Source organism: Tachypleus tridentatus, chromosome 5 (genome assembly GCF_004210375.1).
Source record: "Tachypleus tridentatus isolate NWPU-2018 chromosome 5, ASM421037v1, whole genome shotgun sequence".
Taxonomy (NCBI): Eukaryota; Metazoa; Arthropoda; class Merostomata; order Xiphosura; family Limulidae; genus Tachypleus; species Tachypleus tridentatus.
In genome coordinates this window covers 10,450,754-10,471,848 of record NC_134829.1, presented here as the reverse complement: position 1 = coordinate 10,471,848, position 21,095 = coordinate 10,450,754, and the positions used below count along the sequence as shown (strand labels likewise).

At 31.2% G+C, this 21,095-nt stretch overlaps 1 protein-coding gene across 9 annotated transcripts in view; it reads right to left on the bottom strand.

Moving 5' to 3' along the window:
- LOC143250489 (uncharacterized) overlaps positions 1–21,095 on the bottom strand; it is a 118,150-nt gene that overhangs the window by 52,280 nt on the left and 44,775 nt on the right. For all 9 annotated transcript variants that reach the window (XM_076501097.1, XM_076501094.1, XM_076501096.1 and 6 more), the window contains 4 exons: positions 18,371–18,447; positions 15,802–15,912; positions 15,475–15,589; positions 1,032–1,151 (listed from right to left, as the gene is read on the bottom strand). In XM_076501097.1, coding sequence (XP_076357212.1) covers positions 1,032–1,151; positions 15,475–15,589; positions 15,802–15,912; positions 18,371–18,447 — 423 coding nt within the window. The remainder of the gene's footprint in view (positions 1–1,031; positions 1,152–15,474; positions 15,590–15,801; positions 15,913–18,370; positions 18,448–21,095) is intronic.

Below are 21,095 nucleotides of genomic sequence, written 5' to 3'. Positions count from 1 at the left end.
AAACTAATTTTCATTCTGTGGGATATGTACATGAACAAACCACTTCGTTAATTGCCAATGTTTACTCAAATGATCATAGCAGCTTATCACTTTTGATTGCTGATGGTTTTAATCAATCAATATAAATTATTACAACTATGGCATATATGTATATATTGTTAAACCCAGAAAAATATAAAGAACCATCTTCACTCATGTAATATTAAGAATTTGAAAATATTTGGGCAAAACATGATGACTTGACAGCAGAAAATTCAGTATTAGTATTTCATGCAAGAACAAACTACTTTGTTAAATATGTAAAAATAATACCATCTCAACTGACTCAATGTTTCAGATAAAGTCATGCACAATGGTAACAAAAAGTTCCTAGTCAGTAAAATCACAATCTTCCCTTTGAAACATCAAGAAAGATATGCAAAGAATCAGAATGAACATCACAATAGTAGTTGTAACTGACATTTGTATATATTACATTTAATGTGAACATAATTAAAGTTGGAAGCTGAGAAAGTTGCATTAATGAAAACAACAAGAACTGTAGAAAACTAGTAATGTATTAAAGTTCTCTTATTAACTAAAGCTGAATACTAAATACCATTTTACAATAAACATATGCATGTAGATTTTTAGGTCCTCTTTAAAATTTTGAAAATATTCCTTTTCAAGGTTTAATTTTAACTATGTACCCTATATAATACTATCCACTATGATGAATTTTACTGAAAACACATTACCACGTGTTCTTAATGCTCGAAATTGTGTATTCATTAAGTAATGACATATAAACATTGGTTAAATCACATAACTACAATATTTTCTAAGGTAATATACTCAAAACATTTTGTTGTTTTTATATATTTGAACTGTTTGTATTTACCTTTGGTAGTAATTAGAAAATTACTAAAATGTTCTGAAGCTTTAGGTGAATCAAAAGTTTCAAGTTCATTCAAATGATTATATTTAAACTTCAGGCAAGATATATTCCTTTGAATCATAGCATTAAGAGTAAGAAACCATAAATTTCATACCATGTAACTCTTTTCAACAAAATAATCAAACTCTCTTTTTGATGACAGACTAAAGTTGGTGGTCTGAAGGTTGGCAATCTCTTTGTCCTTCTCTAATAACTTGTTTGTTAATTCTTGTAACTGAAAAGTCATTGCAAATAAAAAATAGTTAAATATGACAAAGTGTTTCTTAACTGGCTTCAGCCATTAGACTTACAAAGCAACAAACCTTTACAAAATACATTTAATATTACCTTCTTTTCTATAATTGCAAGAACACACTGAAAATCTACTACATAAATAGCTGCAAACCACTCATGAATGTAATTTGTTATTCTTACAGAGCCAACAAGAAAACAAGTTTCTTGATTTTCTAAATGGGTTTGAACATGTTGATTAAAAAATTTTTTTATTATCACTAGTAACATAACATGAAAACAAATTCTTCAAATTTACAAACAGGTTTTAAAACTGTGGTATGCAATGATAATGTGTCTTCTGCCCCTTAATTCAATACAGAAATTTTCAATATATCACCTATGGAGGAGTAGGTAGTTTTAACATAAAACATCAATCACAAAAGGTAGTCAAGGACCTTTTGCCTTAGTTACCTGTTGTTGCAGGTAATTCATCTGAGATATCATCTGTATCTTCTTAAGAGAAAGCTTTCTGTAAGTTATGTATACCATGCATTATGGCTACTTTCACCCTTCTTCAAACTCAGTTTAATTCATATCATTCAGATTTGCCTCATGGTATATTTAATGTCAGACAATGTGTTATTTTCTGGAGCTTAACTTGTACACCTTTCAGAAAATCAGGGCACCTGAATATACCAGAACACTTTCTTTATAAGTGGTGTTTTAGTTTCAGCAAGTAAAAATAGCAAGTAACTCTTTCACTAGGGGTATCTTTTCTGAGCATGTCATGACATTTTTTGTTTATATTTTATTTTAACAGAGTTACATTCAAAATTTAATCAAACTACTTTATTATCAATGTATACAAATAAATTTGGCATGAAAACGTAGTTAATAAATCAAATTATAATAATTATATAAGTTTTAAGCATTTACTTTTATAAGGAAATGTTTAAAAAACCATCACTCTCATGCTAGTATAAGAATTGTGACATTTGTTTTCTGGGTTTCCTCTCTTTTCTAATTAATTTACCACATCTTCCAAAAGTAAGGAATTTAATGTAAATTACTTATCATAATATAGTTATGACTGAAGGAAAGAAAATTGTTAATAGTCTTTAACCTTATTTGTTTATGGAACAATAGGCTAAAAAATCACACCATTTTGCCATGCCCACCTGTCATTTCTTCTTTTTCACAAATTGACAATAACTGTCTCTGACATCTGATACTATAACATCTTATACTATATTATTTATAACCCATAGAAATCCAGTGTTTTAAACTGTTACATGACAAATCATATTGCATTGCCTTCTGTACAAGGTATTGTCTATTTCACTTTCAGTTCAAACTTTATTCCCAAGGAAAATCCATCAACAAGCTTTGTTGAATTTTTATTGGATCTTACCTTATAATTAGATAGACAGAAATACATTGTCCTCTTTCACATGTTATTAATCTGTGTTTTTAGATGCATTATCTAAAGTAAGAAAAAAATTATAAAATGTAGCACTACCATCAGTTTAAAAATGTATTTTTAAATTTCATCAACAGTCAACAGCAAAAGCAAAGATCCAGGTAAGTACCATATTTCTTGTTTTTCATGGGTCTTCTTTATTTGTTGTTATAAAAATCTAAAACTTTCATAAAAGTACGATAAAGAAAAATAAATAAATAAATACAAATTATTCAAGAAGTGTGCTTTCAACCAGCTGTTGTGTTACATCATTCAAACTTGAGCCATGCATTCACTGAATTATTTACATCTTGTGTGGTGAAATTATTAGCTAGACACAGTTCAAAGGATAATAAAGCAACAATAACCAGAAATAAATTATTATGAGCCTTAAACTAATGTAGTTTCCTATTATAATATGTAGTAATTCTATAAAGTAACAATAAATAATAATAAAAAAATGGTAACTTAGATTTACCTAACATTTTTATGGTGGTTATGAAGTAAGTCAAATCAACTGAGTCCATATAAAGTTAGGGTAGAATAAGTTAAAATATAAAGTTTAACAAAAAAAGTTTAATATTTACATAGAAGGACTTAGAGATTACATAAATGATATCTGAAATTTCTCAGATGAAGAGCAAAGTGTTTTTAATATTAATATGAAAAGTTGAAACTTATTAAGTTCAATGAAGATTATCTCAGATAATAAAGAATAATAACAATGAAAATTCTTCATGAAATATGCTCATGGGCAGCTTATGTCTTACATAATTCGATATAGTGACATGAACTGTATTCACCAAGTGAGTTAGAACTTGTGGCAACATTACTAGTTAAACATGATTCAAATGTCAATAAAACAATAAAATTAAGTATAAATAGATGTACAATGTACGAGTTTTAAGCTAATCAGAATAAACAACTGTAGTTTCCCGTTACAATTTTCAGTCAGACTAGAAAGAAAAAAAAGGCAATATTGATTTACTTCCTAATTTTTTTTATGGTAGTTACAAGGTTGGTCAAATTGAGGGAAAAAAAAGTGATATTTATTTAGTGAGTTTTAAAGATTATGCAAATGAAAAGTGGCAATTTTAAGATGAAGAAAAATATTTTTAATCTTAGCATGAAAATCACTTTGCACTCAAAGCAGTAAACACTTTCAGTGAGTTTGATACCATTCATTCATGAACAAATTTTTACAAAAAATACTTAATTAAAAAAAATCAATTTTTTGCATGCAAGACTTACCAATAGTCTATCAAATTCCATGAAAGAAGATATGCATACATTATCAAAAATTATAGTATAGGTAATTTCACACTTACTCATGGTTACCTTGGTGGTTACAGATTAGGTGCAATGTATCTAGCCCATAAAAAAGTGTTATTAAATTGAAAAATACATATAAATATGTATATATTTTTAGACAGCAATTATAACAGTCCAACCAAATTCAGCATTTCATCAAATATTACCAGTACCCTTGTGGTTTCATAATAAATTGGTTTCAATGACTTATGTCTCACATTTCTTTTTATCTTTTTTTGATCAAAGTCAAGTCAATTTGAATAACCTTATAGTCACCACACAATCACGAAACTGCACATACAGAATGTACCAGTATCTTTACAAAATTTGGCATAGCTTCAGTAAAAAGTATAAACCATGCAGTTTGTAGACTATATGTAGAATTGGCCAGGGTGCTCAACAGGCACAATACAAGTATGCATGTTAAAAACATCAACAATGAGAGAAAAAGAGACTTTTACTCTAAAAAATCATTGCCACTCATTTTCATTTTGTTTCTCTACTAAACAAGCCTAAAAATAAGGCAAGAAACCATCACTCAAATAACGAACCAGAAAGTGACCAACTCACCAAATTGTTTATATTTTTTCTTTTTGTTTCATTCAAGATAATTCTACAACTACTTGAGTACTACATACTCTCACTAAAAGACTAATCATACTGACTGATCTTGTAACCATTTTGTACTTGTGGATTTCACAGTGTAACATGAAATCTTAATATTGAAAGTCATGTAAGAATGATCTATGTACAGCTGTATCATCCCTTTATTTCTGTTTGGATTTCTTTTGCCACTGACATACCTACATCATTTTACATTTATAAAATGGTTTTTGTTATACAGATTAAACTATATAACAAAATTTTTACTTTTTCTTGTGCCTGGACAAAAAATGTTATTTTCCAATTGCTTATGCCTAAAGTAAATGGAAAAGACACATTTTTTTCTTCAAACTTTGCTTTTGCGACCTGGGTAATGAAGTTTTCAAATTTACCAATTTTCCAGAACATTCCAGGTAAATTCAGTGCTAAGTAGCTGATAGGGAAATTTCTTGAACTTCCAAGAATTTTCTAGAACTTTCCATAGTAATGCATATACAAGGGGCTCACCATTCACCACTTCAGTTTAGTTCTAGCTGCCTAAGTGAACACATAGACCTATATGATTTATCAGAGATGGCATCAAGAAGCTGCAAGCATTCTCCTGATTCATTCTGCTATGTTAGTGGCCAATTTATCAAGACAAAAGCAAAAAGGTACTCTGTGACAGCATATGCTAAAATCTGTGAAGCCTACAAAGCATATTTTAGTACACTTGCTTCTGTCACAATGTATCCGGTCTGTGCAAGGCAATTAGAATTGCCTGTAACCCAAACAAGTGGCACCTCTTCATTGATAGCTCATCCAGAAGTCTCAAAGCTGTGCTGCTCCATTACAAGAATAAGTATCTGTCTCTTCCCCTAGCTCATTTGGTGCACCTCAAAGAGGAATACAACAGTGTCAAGACCTTGCTAGAAGCCTTGAAGTATGATGAGTATGGCTGGGAGGTTATCAGAGACTTCAAAATGGTAACATTCCTGATGGCTCTCCAAGGAGGCATTACCAAGTTTCCCTGTTATCTTTGCTTTTGGGACAGCAAGGACACTGCAGCACACTACAACAGAAAGCACTGGTCACAATGGACCAAGTTCTCTGTGGGGAGGCACAATTTCAAGTGTGAGCTACTAGTGGACCTCCAGAAGGTGTTGTTCCTACCATTGCACATAAAATTGGGTCTTATGAAACAATTTGTCACTGTTTTTGATAAGGAGTCTGCAGCCTTCAAGTACCTTCAAGACTTCTTCCCTAAGTTGTATGATGCAAAGGTCAAAGCTGGTGTCTTCGTTGGACCACAAATAAAGATCCTGGAGTGCACAGAATTCCCCAAGAAGCTCAGTAGGAAAGAAAAAAAGCTTGGAGACATTTTCTACATGACACAGTGGAGGAGGTTCCATCATGATCTAGGGTGCTTTCTCCTTCCATGGAACAATGGAGCTTCAGGTTATACAGAGGCACCAAACAGCAGATGGCTACATTTGCATGTTGGAGAGAGCATCCTTATTGACTGAAGGCCCTTGCTTGTGTGGAAATGACTGGATCTTTCAGCAGGACAATGCTGCAATCCACAATGCCTGCAGGACAAAGGACTTTTTCATGGCAAATAACGTGATTGTTTTGGGCCATCCAGCATGTTCGCTTGAACTGAACCCCATTGAAAATGTTTGGAGGTGAATGGTATGGGAAATCTACAGAAATGGACATCAATTCCAAACAGTGCATGATTTTTGTGAAGCTATCTTCACCACTTGAAATAACATTCCAGCCAGCCTTCTGCAAACGCTTATATCAACCATGCCAAAGTGAATCTTTGCAGTTATTCACAATGACGGCCGTGCAACTCACTACTGAGATTTCTTCTTGGGCATTTCTTACCCTGTTTAGGAATTCTTTTTGGTATGGTCTTAAATTTTTGACCAGCTAGTATTTAGGTTAATTTCATAGTGTTCACATTTTCCCTATTAAATGCTAAAAATGTTTTTTATTTTTATTTTTCCTTTTCTTATTTTCATCTTTCAAAGTTCTACTCAAATAATTGGTTGAGTCTAACAATGCAAAATGCATAGTTTTCTTTATGTTCATTGGTCTTAAGATTGGCCAGCAATGTATGTGTGCACGTGCGTATTATTACTATTTACAAATAAATATTTAAATTTCAGTTACTTTTTTCATAAAGCATAGAAAAGTAACTAAAAAATATTCAAAAAGCAATGAGCTCCATTACTTATGATGCTGTGAGGATATTTTTTGCACTTATGAGGTAGAAAAAAATTATGAATACCAAAAAATTACAAATGTCTACACAATATCACAAAAACCTCTTGTAATTCACCAGGCTTTCTAATTATGTTGTATTTGGGTCTGGAAAAATATAATTTCTGTTCAGAAAATAGCATTGATCAATATAGGTTTTTCTCTCGTAAATAATTTAGAAGGATTAACAGGATTATACAGAGGAAATGTAAAGTTTTTGACTGATTGTAAACTTATAGGCATAAAGAAGCAGGTGTAAATAAACAAGTCTTTTCAAATGATTAAGTAGTGGGCAGAGCCAATACTGTGAATTCAATAAACATTATGATATCTCAGCAATTAGGAAAGAAGATATTTGTTTTGTATTCTAACTTATCAATATCAGAACTTTTGAGTTTATAATTCTGTTTATAATAAGAAAACTATAGACATTGTACTGTGGGTGTTATAAAAGGTATCTGACCAAACTCAGAAGATGACACACCAGTGTAACCCACTTTAATCATTATTTAACATTTTTTTTTTAATATTTATTTTCAAATTAAGAAATTAATATATAATAATAATAAACTTGAATTAAAACCTACAACCTGATACCAGGTTTCTTGACTTCATTTATCAAATAATAGTTCCATAAAAGTTTGAATGCATATCTGCAAACGTGATAACGTGTCCTCTGACCTTCAGATACTCATATTGAGAAGGTTAAAAGGATTCTGCTGCACTTCAGCAAGGAAAGAAACATGTAGCAGTTCTCCATTAATAAAAGCATGACCCTTCCTCCTGATACAGCCCCTAACTACACAGGTTAATCCAGTCTTCACTTTGAGTTTAAGTACAAAATGAGCACATGAAGTGAGGAAGCAGGGTGGGAAGCATGAGATGAGGCTAGTTTCTATTGTACATATATTTTCATTGTAAAAAAAATGTTAACTTCTAATACAATATTTTACCTCTATTTGCATAATAGCTAGAATCTCATACTGAATAAATGAAAAGACAGATGCAAAATGTACCAAGATGAGCATCCTTCAAAAACCATCCAAGGAAGGGAGATGGAGTGCAACTTTTCTTGTCAAAGGAAAACACCAATGGGAAACTACATCACTTCTGTACCAGGTATAGTTTTTATCCATTTCAGAAGTGTCACTAAATTGGGCAGAAATAAGAACTTACAAGTTGCTACTTGCAGCGGTTGGTTTGCCAAGGGTTACCCAGACAGTATTTTCAAGTTGTTTTTGTAAAAGAATGTACAGTAAATATTTAGTGACAAGCCTAGCTTTTTGCCATACCAAACCACCCAGAAACCAATATGTATACTAGTATGAGCACCACTTACCACTGAATGGGATCCAATATAATAGAGGGAGGTGACCCTATAAGGAAAAGAAAGGAAATGAAAAGTAAACATACCAACTCACAGTTGAACCAATGTATATAGTACAGCAACAGACAATATGCAAAATATGAATGAGGAAGGAACACCTACACGATGGTGGTAATGGGAGAAGAAAGCATTAAATGTAGTCTACATGTCAGCCTGGATGATTTCCTCCAAGGGACAATGGTGTTGGGTATTCAATACTTTTTAGTGTAGGCATTATTATTTAGTTTACTTTGTGACTTTAATTATTTAGCTTGAAGGTTGATTGTTTTAAAAGTGTTAACTGTGACAAATTTCATTGAATAAATTTGTACAAGTCATATGTTTTATATGCAACTGACTGTTGTTCTAAGTTTTAGTAATTTTGTTAGTGTCACATTACTCAAACCTTTGACACTTTTATTGCCAAGTGAGTATTGTTGCATCATATCATCTCCAATGTTTTTGAAAATTCCAGGTCTTAGTTAGACAAGTTTGGCAGGATACAAAAGGTCCCTCATGAAAACTATAAGAAAGAGACAAATGGAATTTCTAGGACACATCTGTAGGAAGAATGGGATAGAGAAACAGATGCTATGTGGAAAAATAGAAGGGAGGAAAAGCAGAGGGTGTCAAAGAACTAAATATATCGACAGCCTCAATAACTATGTCACCAAGAACTCAATGAGCAACATCGAGTTGATAAGAAGGATTGACAACAGAGAAGTCTGGCATGCCATGGTCGTCGATGTCTGCCGCAGATTTGACACATGAAGAAGAAGAAGTTAGACAAGGTATATGTAGATGAAATTTTAAAGTGAAATTCACAGTTTAATAGTTATAAGAAGAATAATTAGTCATTTCAAACGGTGCTCAAGTATGGTAAAAACAAAAAACTCAATGTGTACCAACCATAAAAGTGTTATCAGATGACAAACAGAACCCTGGAATGGAGAAAGAGAGGAGTGTAAGCAGACATAAACCTTTGGTTCTATACTGACTGAAGGCATTTAATGCTGAAGGCAAAGGATGAAGGGCTGAGAACCAAAAGAATAATAATTTGTTTTTGAGATGGGTGATAAAAATGTTTAAATGTGGAGTACCCTACTAGTTGCATAACCACCATAAAATGGGTAGCACTGAACAATAAAAGCTGTTACGTAAAACATCATGTTGAAATTACTGGTGAATCATAAACAATTCTTACATGGATTGATAAAGCTACATGCAGACTATAAAAATCTTTACTGTACCAGTACTAGAAATTTGCTACTTTGCCAGTTATTATTAGTAGCACGAAATAAAGAGAAACCAACTATTCACTACAGTGGCAATGAAAATCTAAAACTATACTGAATCTTTGCTAATTTTATTTTCCATGCCCCTTCCCTTCTTTATCACTTTCTTATTTCCTCTTTATAATCTGTATATGTTTTTAGTTCCATGGAAATACAGAGCATCTCAATGAAATTTACTGTTTTATCCACTAGAAGCTTCCATTCATACGATGTTAAGTATTATATCTCAACTACCATTATATTTAAACTGTCAATCTACAAAACTGAACTGCAATTTCCAATGGCTTATAATTTTTGCATATTTCTTTCTTATAAGCAGAGCCAGAGTCACGCATTGAGAAAAGTGTATTTTGATAATTCATGCTTTGTGTTGCTATTTTGAAACAAAGTATAGATATAGAGATTCATGGGTGTTGCAGATTTGCAAAGTTTAAGAAAACAAAAAATGCAAATATTTCAAGATATTCAGACTTTATGTTATCACATATCACTAATAAATGTAAGCAGTGGCTATCTTTACACTAATTATAGCACTATTTGTATGACTTTATTTATGCCATTATCACTTTGCATGCCAATCAGATTTTTGGGCTGTATTTTCAAGTCTTCATTGGAAACATTTATACTGCCCTAACCCTAAGAGTACCAGCTACAGAGATTATTAGGAAGCAGTGTCATTTTCATCATATTTCATTTCAAAAATAAAACTAGTGGATGGACTTGATTGAAATTTGACAATAAGTTATTTAAAAGTATTTAGTTTCAGAAAAAAAATTATTTTCATTTTTTTCTGTTGTCTATGATAAAATTTCTTTACCTAATGTAGTTTTTGACTCTAAATAGTACACCTATAAGATAATTGTCATGAAAACTATAAAAAGCTACATTTTGATAACAGTTTTCACATCTCACTTTCATAATCTCAAGAGCTTCCTAAATGATCCTAGAGCTTCTTTTTTAAGTTAAATGTTTACATTTCATTTTTCATTTTTTCTGCCATACCTCTAACTCTAGCTATTACCTGTAACATACAGTGCAATGAAGTGTTTCAAATTAAGACATTTATGCACACATACTTTTCATCTCTCTTTTGAATAATTTTAAAATTTCTTTGAGTCACATGCATATTTTTCAAGTTTTTGCCTTTTTACAGGTTTTAATTTTTAATGTTTTACTTTCCTTTCCAATTTCATATGTTTTAATATCTATGTTGACACACTTCAAATAATTCCAACAAGCAATATCATGAGCTTAAACAGTTTAGCCTTTGGCAAGATACAGCTTACACTTACCTTATTAGGTTATCAGGTCTATTAGCTTACATTTTGATCCCACATTTATTCCACATTTTGAAACTTATTCTAAATTTGGAGTTTAAAATAAAGCAGGTCAGAAAGATTACCAATTGCTATATCATTTGATAGTGTCAGATAAGTAAATAAAGTTCCCTGAAATCATTTTATAACTAGTATCTGTAAAGCCACTAATATAAAGCAACAAATTAATATCAATAACATTTCAACTACTACTTTATACTGTCAACCTGAAGAACCCTGACACTGGACAAAAGGCCTAGTCAGTACTGAATATAGCAGAAGTAGTGTGGTTAACACATTATTATTATTATTACTACATTCTCTTCTTTACCTTCAGTCAGAAGTTCAAAACAATGATTAATGTTTGTGGCTAACTAGGTATATTTTTGGCTAATTGAAATTATGACAAATTAACCACACGATTAGTACCTTTTTGATCCTACTATTATCCTATCCTTTATCTTAAAAAAAAAGTCATTAAATATTATTTCCAGTGCTAAAATACCCTGTATATTCATTCAACGTTTATTAACAAGCTAAGAGTGTGTTGCTTGTACTTGTAAAAATCAGGAATAACTGAAGTATAGGATTTAATTTTCCATGCTTAACTAATTTCAGTACTTTTTTTTTTAACCTAACAGTTGTTTCTAGATTGTTTTAATTTCTAATTTTACTTAACATTTGTGGTTATCTGAATCTTTAGGTAACTCAAATTAGAATTCTCTATAAAACAGGCTAACAACTAATCTATTGACTTTTTTCTTTTTTTATAATTCATCTAACTAGTAAACAAAAAGTTTTGAAGAAAATGTTTTGATTTATTATAAAATTGTTTACAGATCTTACTGCATCATTATGAATTCACATATATTGTAATTTCATAACCACAATTATATGATACTATTTTTTAATTATTTGTAACATATTACTTTATTTTTCTTGATAAAGTAACTGGAAATAGAAACTGCAGAAACAAATTGAGTAAAATTATAAAGCAAGCCACAGGAAGACAAGTAAAGGAAATCTAACTGCATTTTTATGATATGATTATTTATATGACTTTTTGGGTGGAATGACACCTTTGTTCAGAAGTTAAAATCAAAAATACCTAAAATATTAAGACATGACTAAAATGTTTGATAATTTTAGACAGTCTAAAACTGTTAAAGACAGTGGCTTAAAAATATGTTTTTGCTTTTCTTTATTATATTTTCTCTTAACAATAATATTAAATATATATAGATACATCTGCCAAATGTTATATAATATACTTTATTATATTGCTATCATTTGAGTTTGTAGTTTACAACACTGCTAAAAAATATATCCATGGATTAAGACTAGACTGCATATTTAACAACTACAGTTCACTAAACTAAGATGATGATGAAAACAACATCCATGAATAACCACTAGACTACATATTCAACCATTTTAGTTGACTAGACTAAGATTGTGGTGAAAATAATGTTCATGGACTAAAACTAGACTACATGTCTGATCATTTAAATCAACTAGACTATGACTGTGATGAAAATAATATCAACTGATTAAGACTAGAAATGTCTGACCACTTGAAACAACTTAACTATGGCTGTGATTGTCACATTTTTGTTTTTTCTTTTTCATATATATATGGGCCAGATTCTTTACATTAGGTGTCTGTGATTTGTTGCCAAAACATTTCAACAATAAAAAGAGAGTACACAATCCACTTGTTTTAAAATAATATATTCAAAACAAGTCAAACATATGTACAAAATATTTTTCACACTGTTGAGTATCACAGTTGTATCTGAAGCCTAAAATAATTATCTTTTCTTATCAAAAGTCCACACTCACTAGCTCAGTCACACAACAGAATTAGTGATAAAATTGCTTACATTACCCTGTGAGTTTCCACAGTTGTAGTCAGAACTTTAAATAACTGTTGCCTTTTTGTCAAAGTCCACATATGTGGGTTCAATTACTTTAGAACACCCTCTGACAAAACAAATTATTCTTTATCTCTGTTGTTAGAATACCACTGTGAAACTCACTTTAGATACTTCCCATCATGGCTTAACTAACAATAATACAGTCTGAATACATATATATCTTGCCCAACTGAGGTAAAACCTAGACTTTTCTACAAACCATGAGATGCTGTAATGTAACAATACTTAGTTACAACAACAAGAACAATACAAGTGGTTCTAGTAATACAACATCAACTTACAATAATTAAACTATACACACAAAATGTACAACTCTAATTGAGCCCCATAATGAAAGTTATTATTTTCCAACACTAAAAAAGTATTTCTGATAGGAAATTGCCTCCTCTCACATAAATAGCTGTTCTCATTCAGAGCTGACTTCAATATGCAAAACTAATTTTACACATACCACAAGTTTTCTATCTTCCCTCTATTGGAAAGGACTGATTCAAAGGCATCTCTCATGCAAATCATCACGCATCAACCTTCCACCAATAAGAGAGCAATATATTCTCATGATGCATGCCACTCCCTCTATTCAATTCTACAAAACTATCATTTTGAGTTTGGGCAAAAGATAGAAGCACTCAGTGAGGAAGAAGGATGGGAACTGTGAGAGAAGGTAAACACCTACCTGAATTACGTTTTCAGTTTAGGAAAATTATAACTTCTAATAAAACACATTACCTACGCTCACATAAATAGCTAAAATCCCACACTAAATAGATAGAGGGAAAGAAAGAAGCTTTCTTTAAAAGTATTTGAAATACACTCTCTAAAATGAGACAGTCAGATCCTAAGATATGATTTGGGAAATCACACCATATCTGAAACAGGTATACTCTTCACCCATCATAGAAAGATGTCACATAAATGAGAAGATAACAGAGAAGCTCATACAACTGGAAGAAAACTATGGCCAGAAATATATATGTAAAAACGGCTCGTTTGGGTTGAGAAAAATTTTTACATAGAGGAGTGAAGAACGTTTCGACCTTTTTCGGTCATCGTCAGGTTCACTTAAAATTAGGGGTTAGTCGTTCTTTTCTACATTATTGAACAAAATAGATGTCATTTCTTCTATTGATAATTCTTTGGTTTAATTTTCTTAGTTTCTTAATGATCGTATGAGCGTGAACCTGACGATGACTGAAGAAGATCGAAACGTTTTTCACTCCTCTACATAAAACATTTTCTCAACCCAAACAAGCCGTTTTTACATATATATTTCTCTACAAGTGGGTTTTCTCGACATCACTGATTATGGCCAGAAAGTCATCCAAGCCATGCAATATTTATGAAACTTACTCCCAGAACTTATAAAAGTGGGTAAAATGAAAAGGATGTACCCTACATGTAGAGTGACTAGAGCGCAATGAATCATACACAGCAAGTCAACTACATCCAAAATTCATGCAGGGATAAGATAAGAATCATAACATCGTTAACTCAATTACAACTGAAAACCCATAAACAACCAACATCCATGTGCTGGTAGTAAAGAGAATCATTCTGGTGGTAAGTCAATTACAATCCAAAACCTAGCTATCTGGCAGGTGTAGAAAACAGGATCGTATCTTCTTCACCTCAAGTTCATAAGACCAGAGGGAATCTCATACATCCTGACTCATGAACAAGGCACATGATAACAGTGAGAGAAATTGATTCTGCAAGAGGAGTAGGGAAAAATAACCAAATTCCAGTGGAGTAAAAAGGTTATCAAATCTTCAATGGCTCAAAGAGGCTTGGTTTGTTCAAGAAGATTAGTGGGGCATGTTCAGGAGAAGGTTATCCTCTTTAGAGAACAATCTCACAATGGATAATAGCATATGTGTGTGTTTTGTTACAGCAAAGCCATAATGGGCTATCAAACCCCTCACACTCCCAGGATAATAGCAGAGAAATCTAATAACAGGTTTCCCTCCACCATCAGCCTGTGAAAATAGTACTAGAGGTATAACACCTGAAGTGGGAAATGAACCTCAAAATTCATTGCAGAAAAATGTAAAACATAGAAAAGTGAGTGATGTAAAATATGCATGTGAGAAAAAAAGACTGGGAAATTAAGTTAAATCAAAAATTTTCATCAGTATAAAGAGAAAATAATAGTGAAGAAATTCTACTTAAGAAGTTGAACTATTAAAATCACTAATCACAAAAAGAGTACCAATAAAACAGAACAAAACTTCTGAACATGAATATACCAAATGTTTTGCATATAGAGGGCAGCACTGAATGAGAATATGTAAGAAGAGGTAAGGTAAATGTACCATATCAGAATGTGTCATAACTATCATCTTTAAAATAATTCCTTTTAGCACTGCTGCTTTAAAACTAAATAATTATTAAATATTAGGTCATTAAATGAACTAAATAATAACTCCTTCACTAAATAGTCTTGTGTATCTACTGACTAAGACTAGACTAAGATAATAAATAAATCAGACTCCCTGGGAAAAACTAGACTATAATATTAAAAGACTGTTGTCAAGTTGGCAAATAGTATGCTTAATACTTAAGACCAAGACTAAATTAACATTGATTTTCACATCAGAAAAATAAAAAACCTTGCCTGTTTGTAACTAGGATTTCACAAATGAAATATATGCAGACTGAAATTATTACTCTGCACAATTCTGTAATATTTGTACAAAACAGCCACTCTAAAAATTATTGCTATGGAATAAAAAAAGTGCAGGGATATGGCTGAGAGCAAAATATTTAATATCTATGTACTGTCAGAATTACCATTGTTTCCATATGTTGATTACCTTCCTGCAGTTTGCTCATTCTTCCTTTTGTTTCTGTTGTTTTCATTGCAAGAAATTGTTCTACTGATGTCTCTAAATTCTGTATCTTCCTCCTCTCATCAACAAAAAGACGATATTCAGGTAAATAAAATACAAACAAACAATTCTATGTACTACAAATAGTGACAATTATATTTATTAAATTTCCCTAATTTAAAGTAAGTTATAAAACATATATATATATATATCTTTTTTTTTAATTAAGTATTAACATCAACAATTAAGCATGTACTACATAGACTGATTACAAAAGGGAAATACCTACTGTGCAAAGTACAGTTGTATCTGTAGACTTGAAGCTTGTTTCCTTGCATTAACAGCTCGTTCAACAGCAGCAGTCAGCTGTTTCTCCTGATCGCTTATGATACGAACCAACCTACAACAGTAACGCACAAGAAAATGAAACTTATAAAATGTTACTACAAAAACAAGATAGTTCTTACAAAAATAGCAATCTCCTCTTAAACAGGTATTTTAGTTTATATATGTAAAAATGGCTGGTATGGGTAAAGAAAGCAGAAAAATAACCAACATTTGTCAAAAACTAGTTACAAAATATGACATTCCAGTTAATACCAAATTTACTCAAAAACCAGGTACAAAACTAAGATCTACACCATGTAAAAACTACAGTGACAAACACAACACCAACATTATTTATAAAATACAGTGTGATAACTATCGTGACTTCTATGTTGGAGAAACAAATAGAAAATGTAAACCAGGTTCAAAGAACACAAAATGTCACCTTCACACATTTTCGAACATTGCAATTCAAATAAACACAACATAACTACAGAAAATACTCAAATACTAAATAAAGAAACAAACATAAACAAATGCAAAATTAAAGAAGCCTTACTTATACAACAACTTAAACCCAAAATAAACCAATACAAAGGAACACCTTTATACCTATATTAATAAATATATCCAACATCTAAGCATGCTCTCTACATTCCTACACTGAACCACCTTCAAACATATGGTCAGCTATTGGTTAGTAACCCTTTATTTCTTTGTGAACCTGACGATGACCAAAGAAGGTCGAAATGTTATTCATTCCTCTACATAGTGCTTTCTCTATCCATACCAGCCATTTTTACACACATAATTTTCTCTACATGTAGATTTTCTCATGGATTAGGTATTTTAGTTTTTTCATATGCTAAAAGTATATCACTATATGTTCACCCTCTCACAAAGGGCTCAGTATAACACACAAAGTTAAGTATTTACACTATACTTTTTGACACAGAATATGAACCTTCACAAAATTTAGTAAACTTTTAGTAAAGATTGCAAGTCTTTTGTACACAAAAATATGATTTTTGTAATGAAGTATTTTCACAAAAATTTGTTTGTAAAAATACTCAGTTTGTTTTGTTACAAGTCCAAGTGCAAAATAATTTTCATGCTTTGATCAAAAACTATTTTGGTCCAAAACAATCTCAAGTTTTATCTCTATAATCTCTTAAAACCTCCTAAATAAATTTCAAACATTTGTTTTCATTAAAACTTGATATGTTGTCTGTCATTTTTTCTACCCTAACTATGTGGGGTCTGTGAATATGATTGATCTCATAACTACCATAAAAAAATTAGGAAAAATAAATTATGCTTTTTTGTTCCAAAATGATTATAAATTATAAAACAAAAACACAAGAGTTTAGTCTAAATAGCTGAAATCTCATAAACTTTATAGATTTACATATGTTTATTATAGTCCCCTTCCAGTTGTGCCTGGCTAATATTACAGAAATTACATTGATCTGACACACATGAACTCAGGTTATCATATCCACTAATATTAAACTGGCCTTTAGTGGACAAGTATTTGGTAAAATATAATCACATTTCAATTATTCATGATATATGTATTGAGAATATTACTATTTACAAATTACTTCTTAAATTTATTTTTCTTAAAACACAGAAGAGTAAATAAATAAATTAAACAAACAATTATATCTTTTAGTTACGATGACCTTTTTTAATCATTTTCTATTTGCCATAGGTTCCTAAGTTTTTCGAATTTCACATGTAAAGGATTTGAAATAAAATCATTTTTTTCAGTTCTATAGGTATGTATATATACTTGAAATAACCAAAAAGCTATAAATAGCTATACTGATAACACAGAATTCCACAGCTTAGTAACTACACTGTATTCTGTCTACAAAAAATATGTAATTTCGAGCAAACAGCCTTGAAACCTTGGATTAAAAAAAAAGAAAGATAGTTTCCTAACACTTTAAAATGGCTATGAAAATTACTAGAGAGACATTTTGAGCAATTTACTGGTTATTCACTTATCATATATTGAAGTAAGTGTATATAAGAGACTGTTTCCAAAAATGGAAAGAAGTGACCATGACCCCTACGTTTGATTCAATACATCTCAACAAACACAAAAGACAGGAAATTATTTGAGTTTGTCAATGTCAGTAATTTGTGTGAAATTACATACTTAGTATTTAGACATCACAAACATCTAATTTGAACACGTGATGCATTCAACATACTATGTGACATACAAAAATCAATATTAGGTGTGTTCTTTTAATATTTACTTTCAAATTAAAAATTAACTAATATATAATACTAAAATTTGAATTATAATCTACAATGTGATACCAAACGTATTAACATAAATTAATAAAAATAGTAGTTCATTAAAATTTGGAATGCAAGTAAACAAATGAGATGACATGGCCTTTGACCCATAACCCATCATGATAGGGTAACTTATCAGTCAGGTTTGAACTTTCACACATCCAACATTTAGAGTTTTAAATGATTTTCTCCTAACTAAAGAAACAGATTTTGCATACCTGTCTTTGTGCTCCTGAACAAGAATTTGATACTTTGCATGTCCAGCTGTTTTTATTTCCTTCAGCTCTTTACCAAGCTGTAAGATTATCACAGTTATATAACAAGCTGTTATTACAAATTCAACAAACATTCACGACTTTTACTGTTCTGTTTGGTTAATGTAAATACTGTGGACAAATACAAACATATTCTCTCCTAGATATGAAAGACTTCACATATTACCACTTTAATCTAGTTCACACCTTAACAGTTGTTCTTTATGTAAGTTGATAATATACATTGCATCTCAACCATTACTGTCAATCTAGCTAGTCTCATACACACTGGTATTAGAGGAAAGTCCTTGCTGGCACTAGATGTGACAAATGTAGCTTGGTTGACATACTGCATATTTTCTTCATTATATTCAATAATAAACATTAAAAGTTACTTTCTTACATACACCTTTATAGATACATGAAACTTACTATTTATCATATTTGTTCACGTATATATTAAACTTCCAATCTAACACATTACTTCTCAGATTTTGTTTAACCTTACTAACATTTAACTCCCAGATTTTCTTATTGAAAAGGTATGTGCACTACCCTGTCACTGGGGCTCTAATTCATAAGTATGTAATAATACTAAAAACAGTTATAAATTAGTACTTTCTAGTTCTATGTATGAATTAGATGATCACATAATTACTAACCATAAAAACAACTGATATCCCTTTGTCACAACTGCACATTTCTGGATAAACAACATCTAATGAAAAGTTAAATTATTTCAGGAGAGTGGTTCCTATCTTCTCCTACCAGTTCATTATGAACTAATGAGCCATATGTATAGCAAATTTATGTTTACATAATATGATAATAATAATTTTCCATCAACATAATTTCACAAAACAGAAAACTGAAAAACAACCTTACAAAAAGAGACATTAATTGCACAAAAAATCTAAAACAAGACAAAAACATAAAAATTCTAAAAGCAGATAGAGGTTTATAGTCATAATGAACACCGAATGAATACATCCAAAAAATGAATAACATCCTATCAGACACTAACAAATTTAAAACAATACACACAAATCCAACAAAGACACACGAGATTAACTGAACAAATTACTACTACAAATGAAAAAAGCCAACACAATTTCACAAACACTTTATTCCTACCTACGTAAAACCGACTCACGCACAAAATATACGGCATCCCCAAACCTCATAAACCAGATTGTCCATTACGACCAATAATGTCCACATATGAATCGTTTAATTACAACCTTGGTAAATACATAGCATGGGCATTCTCCAAATATGTAACATCAGCCAGCTCATTTATCAAAGACTCTTTTAATTTCAAGTCTAATCTAAATCAACTTAATCATAAAGCCTTAATGGCCAGTTTCGATGTTATATCCTCTTTACAGAAGTTCCAACCACTGAAGCCTGCAAGATAGCCTTAGAACTCTATATCCGAGACCCTAACCCAACTATAGAAATTCCCAGTAACCAGTTAGCAACCCTCATAGAATTCACCACGATAAAGACAAACTTCATGTTCAACAACCAAAACTATATACAAACAAACGGCCTAAGCATGGGCAACCCAGTATCACCAGTTCTAGCCAATATTTTTATGACACAAGTTGAAACACAAGCAATTAACACAGCATTACATCCACCACTATACTGGTATAGATATGTAGATGACACGGTTCTGGATTCAAATCTACAGAACACATACTTAATTTTTTCAATCACATTAACTCTATACATCCCAACATCAACTTCACATGTGAACAGGAAGAAAACAATCAAATATCATTTCTTAACCTCAAAATTACAAGAACTGATACACAATTTCAAACAGAAATCCACCGAAAAATCACCCATACTGGACTATACATTCCTTGGGACTCAGCACATGAAACAAAACAAAAACTCAACATACTAAGAAACCAAATAAACACAGCCATAAAACTATGCTCACCAGATAAAATTAGCGATGAATTAGACAAAATAAAACAATACTTCACCAACATCAATAAGTTTCCTCCACAAACCGTAGAAAACATTATATGCACACACCTACACAGAAAGCAAAATCAACCAACTAAAGTAAATACAGCTCACGAATCAAAAAAACCACGAAACCATATACTGCTGTATACCATATATTCCCGACATCAGCAAACAAATAACCAACATTTGGCAAAATTAGTAACAAAATATGACATTCCAATTAATACCAAATTTATTCAAAACCCGCACAAAACTGAGGTCTATACTATGTAAAACTACACTGACAAACACCACACCAACATTATTTATAAAATACAATGTGATAACTGCCACGACTTCTATATTGGAGAAACAAGTAGAAAAATGGAAACCAGATTCAAAGAACATAAAAGTCACCTTCACACGTTTTCGAACACTGCAAGTCAAATAAACACAACATAACCATAGAAAACACTCAAATACTAAATAAAGAAACAAACGTAAAATTAAAGAAGCCTTACTTATACAACAACTTAAACCCAAAATAAACCAATATAAAGGAACGCCTTTATACCTATATTAATATAATAAATAAAATTATATATTCAAACATCTAATACCGCCCTCTACATTTTCGACACACAGTTACACAACCCCCTTTCAAACATGTGGTCAGCTTCCGGTCAGTTACCTCTTTCTTTGTGAACCTGACGATGACAGAAGAAGG